At 43.7% G+C, this 4,775-nt stretch overlaps 2 protein-coding genes across 2 annotated transcripts; both read right to left on the bottom strand.

Annotated features, from left to right (window-relative positions):
* Window positions 1–1,853: 1,853 nt before the first annotated feature.
* Window positions 1,854–2,946, bottom strand: HO173_008330 (uncharacterized protein; the record flags this gene model as incomplete). Its single annotated transcript, XM_037310230.1, has 4 exons — window positions 1,854–2,215; window positions 2,279–2,758; window positions 2,813–2,839; window positions 2,904–2,946. 4 exons carry the CDS (start codon window positions 2,944–2,946, stop codon window positions 1,854–1,856), a joined length of 912 nt encoding a protein of 303 aa, XP_037162816.1.
* A 62-nt stretch (window positions 2,947–3,008) lies between these two features.
* Window positions 3,009–3,862, bottom strand: HO173_008329 (uncharacterized protein; the record flags this gene model as incomplete). The annotated part of the gene is made up of 3 exons (XM_037310229.1): window positions 3,009–3,227; window positions 3,288–3,448; window positions 3,508–3,862. The coding sequence occupies 3 exons, from the start codon at window positions 3,860–3,862 to the stop codon at window positions 3,009–3,011; spliced, it is 735 nt and encodes a 244-aa protein (XP_037162815.1).
* Between the last annotated feature and the right edge of the window lie 913 nt (window positions 3,863–4,775).

The following is a 4,775-nucleotide window of genomic DNA, read 5'->3' as shown; positions in this document are numbered from 1 at the left end:
AATAAAATAACAGTATTAACCGGTGCGCCGCTTCTGAAATCTGTTTGTTCGTTGCCCTTGTCCAAAGTTTCACATAACACGACTGTCCGGAACCCTAAGGTATATATATTCAGGAAGATCGAGCAAGTCCGATGCTCGTGGTTCTGCGGAGAGTATTCGAAAGTCGTTGCGGTCCAACCCTCCCCCCTTGTTGCTCCTTGGCCAATAGGACCTTCAACTATGAGGCATTGACACACCAAAGATTGATCGTAATGTATCAATTCATCGTCGTCGTCGTCGTCTTGCATTTCCAGTCTCAACTGCTCCTGCATCTCTCCCATGGGTGTATTATCACTCCCATCAACAGTCATTTACCCCCTCCATCGACTACTTGTTTAATGCTTGCCTTCATCATACGTTGGCATTGAATAGGGAATGCATGCCCACGTGCTATGGGATGTTGACCACAAAATGCAGGAGCTGGCAATTCATGGTTCACGACTTCGGTGCAACAAAAAGTATAGAGTGCTGCCCCTGCATGTCGAAAATGATCGCTTTGAGATATTCGGCCTTTATATTGCATGAAAAAACCCGGAATTGCTTTACATCGAGTTGTCCGTTTCCCCTTGTTTCCCAGCGGAGTTGACCTATCTTCCATAACAGCCTCTTTGAGATCTTACACAGGATTGCTCACCCTCTCTAGGATTCCTATTGCAAAGGATGATTTCGTTCCAAACATTGTTGGATATTGCCACCATAATCACTCACGCCATAGCTGTCCCCAGCCCAACTTCGTCAGCTCCTCCAAAAGCATCAACTAGCTCTGTAGCCAAGTCATATTCGAAGGCATTCAATGCCATGGTACGCTGCGTCATATCAAACAAGCGCGGCCTCTCACATTATCCAGTATGACGACACCACTGTCCCCGTTGGCATCTCCGCAAATGTTCCCACGCCCTATTTGGAACCCAACTATATTGGCTGGACTGTTCTAAGCAGAATAGCCGCGTCGATGCAGGGTCGTGATTGCGGTGGGATCTAGTCTGTTCTTGATAATATATCTGTCTTGAACCTCCTATAGGTAGTAAAGCGCGCTATGGAAGGCGTTGCAACTGATATTATATCTGTTATATCTGATACCCTTGACCAGGCTACATTTACTGTGAAAATGCCTGTGCAGCTACAATAGAGTCAGCCAAGCCTATCTGTTCGAAAGGGCGGAAAATGACGTATGTTATTAAGTTCCTTGCCAATATCACTCGCAGCAATTTAAAGTACGTATCATAGTATAGCGGGCGCACCAGAACAGTTGTCCGAGACGGGAGGGTAGGAAGGAGGGACGGAGGAGAGGTTCTGATTTTGCCTTTCCCACTAGCCGCCACGCGCAATGTTGGTTCGTGTCGAGGCGTAAAGTAAGAAAGAGGTTCGGCGAGGCGGACTCACGGATCCGTCCACGCGACTGCTTCCGAGGGGCGCTTGGTATTAGGGGCTCTGGGGCTATCAAAGTTACTTCTACTTCTTCTAGTTCAAAATGCAATAAGCTACTAGTTCTTTGATAACACCCTAATATTATTATTTCTACTTATACTTTATAGATAGTAACTATTTCTTTTTCTTCTTAAATAGCCTCGTAATAGTAGTACCGTGGGCCTTGGCGGATAAAATGGTCCGAGAACGATTCCCAACAGTGGCCTATTTGTTAGCAACTCAGCTAAAAAACTTGGTCCCGGGGGTCTGCGCTTGACAGCCAGACACCCCTATTATTTGGACCTAAATACCTGCCCGCAGGGACCCCGATGGGGGCCCCCTAGGGCTGTAGATGCTGGCCCAGGGAAACCGGGGAAACCGACTGCGATTCCACCGCCGCAGGAAACTCAGAACTCACATTCCGCCTGCGCGATAAACGTGTCTTCCCCGGCGCCGTTGTCACAAGCCTGCGTCGACGAAGTCGCTGCGCTGCATGTGGTCCATGAGGCCATATCCGGACAGGAGACGCTACCAGGAGCGGTCGTGGGACCTTCGTACCTGCATCCGCTGTATGGAGCATCGGTGAAAACGCCTAGGCTGCTCGGGAAGCTGACGGTGTCGCCGGCAGAATCCTCCCAAAATCCTCCATTGCAGGCATCTATCTTGGTGGCTTGACCGATGGCGTGCGAGTAGACTGTCCAAGCGTCGAGCTGTATCCCGTCGACTAAACCGTGTTTGAACATAATCTCAAACGCTCGTGTCGGAGTTGCTGCGATCTTGATGTCAGTTCCCATTTCCTTGAAAACTTGAAATATACATTTGGGATACATACGCTGTGACGGTGTCACCACGGGAGCCGGGGTAGCAGATGAGGTGACGATCCCTGTGTTGACTGGAAACTGGTTTATCGCGAAGATGGTATTGCTGAGCGCGCAGCCAGTGCTGGATCCCTGGGTTGTCAACGCTGCGGTCGTCGTCCCGCAGTCACACTTTTCGCTCGGGCTGCCTTGAACCGATATGGATGGTAGGAATGTGAAGCAGTTCTCGGTTTCCGGATGAGCTGTGTCTGGCGTAGACGGAAAAGTGATATCTCCGATGGTAGTAAATGTCGTATCTGGCATAGATGGAGGCGCTTGGGAAGAGGCATAACCCCATTCCTCTGTTCCAGCGCTGTTTTGATCTGGAAGTGCCGTGAGGCTGGAATTTGTGCCGTCGCTATTGTCCATGTTGCTCCATGCATCGACGGCCCAGTCCTCTGATCTTGAGACGACTGGACGTGCTCCCCAATCGAACGACTCCGGAATACTTATCGCTAATTAATATCGATTAGCTAATCCGGTGGCTTGGCGGGTGGTGATTATCTTACCCAGGGCGGTATAATAATATGACATGACTATTGAGATTAGCTGACGATGAATACAGGATCAGACATGAGTCTGCATTGGGGATCTGCATACAATTCACCGAAGTTTCTCGCAAACTTTTGTCTTGTGTAGCCATCCTAATACAGGCAGCTGGGCTTAGGATACGTGGCCAGTCGATTAACGTCACTAAACAACCCGTCAGAAGTTGTGATAGGTCTGATGGACGCCAACGTTACTTTTTTTGATGCCTATGGAACGGATCGAGATGATACCCGGAAAGAGCCACTGCTCACGCGTACCCAAGTAGTTCTCCATGTAGTGTATGTTTTTTTTTGGGTCGTCGAGTGTGCTCTGAATTTTTGCGGGAGCGGCAGGCAGAGACCAGAAGTCCGGACAGAAATTCCAGTAGATCGTGTCCTGGAAACGTAATCAGAACTCGCACCACGAGGTATGCAGTCACTCTTGAGGATAGCATACCCAACGACGGAAGTAGCCATAGTCGTTGAAGATATTGAGGATATCGGTTGACATGCACGTAATGCTGGTTTTGTCAAACGCATCGCACCCAACGAACACATAGGTTGGGATCCATGCAGATTTGTAATGTTTGATCGCCGTACTCACTCTGAGGAAGTTATCTGGCAGTGATGTCAATTAGTAGGCCTGCAGCGAAGTATGTGATTGAAAGTCGCGTTACTTTTGATCCACGCAGCTTGGGTTGGTGCACTTCTTCCGAACCATTGAGTCACTTCGCCAGTCCAGTCGTGAAATCCGTCACCCTGCCAGAGCTGGACTCGATCGGACAATGCTGCGATGTTTTTCATCGTTGCCAGGACTGCCGCCTGCTGGCTGTCAGAGCATTTTCCGTCTTTGAAGATCACGTGGAAATCGTATTTGAAATCTGGTGTTGTACCGGGCGCTGGTACCAAGTCTACAACGATGGGACTAAGCCTCTCGGTCGATGAGTTCGAAAAATTTGTCGAGGCGGCAGCATGTCTTGCAAAGACAGCAATGGATGCCAAAGCTTGGAGTGAAAAATGTGTGATATGCATGGCTTGGAGTTGTACCACGATTAAAAACAATGGGTTTCGGGGCCTTTCCTCCACGAATGTCTTACCTATGAGTTCAAGAGCTATGGGAATTCAAGTAGCTAGACATTCAACGTATATATATTCGTATCATGCCCAACATCACCCGCTCTTTGCACTAGACCTCGCCATGCCAAAATAAAGTTCCATGCGGGCCCGCGAAACTCACACCAACATGACATCTCCCAATATCCTGAGCAATTTTTGAAACAGTCCATCAGTCAAACGTTCCAACAACTGCTCGATGCAATTTGTTGGTCATGCATTGAGCCTGCTTTACTGAACTCTGAGTTCTACAGCGGGACAAGCCGATTGGAATCGAGGTCTTGCATCCTCACTCGTCTATCAATCAGGTCAATAACGGGCTTAACAAAAAAATTTTTTTTTTTTTTTTTTTTTTTTTTTTTTTTTTTTTTTTTTTTTTTTTTTTTTTTTTTATTTTTTTTTATTTTTTTTTTAAATATTTTAAATTTTTTAATTAATATTATTATTTTAATAATTTTTTTTTTTTTTTTTTTTTTTTTTTTTTTTTTTTTTTTTTTTTTTTTTTTTTTTTTATATTTTTAATAAAAAAAAAATATTTTATTTTTTTTTTTTTTTTTTTTTTTTTTATATTTTAAAATTTTTTTTTTTTTTTTTTTTTTTTTTTTTTTTTTTTTTTTTTTTTTTTTTTTTTTATATATAAATATTTTTTTTTTATATTATAAATAAAAAATAATATTATTTTTTTTTTTTTTATAAATTTTTTTAAAAAAGTATTTATTAATTTTTTTTTTTTAAATTTTATTTTTTTTTTTATTTTTTTTTTCTTTTTTTTTTTTTTTATTTTTTTTTTTTTTTTTTTTTTTTTTTTTTTATTTTTTTTTTTTTTTTTACC

This window comes from Letharia columbiana (genome assembly GCF_014066305.1).
Source record: "Letharia columbiana isolate WasteWater2 chromosome Unknown Sc0000030_s1, whole genome shotgun sequence".
Classification (NCBI taxonomy): domain Eukaryota; kingdom Fungi; phylum Ascomycota; class Lecanoromycetes; order Lecanorales; family Parmeliaceae; genus Letharia; species Letharia columbiana.
The sequence above is the reverse complement of the archived record's forward strand: the minus strand, read 5'-3'. Positions and strand labels throughout refer to the sequence as shown.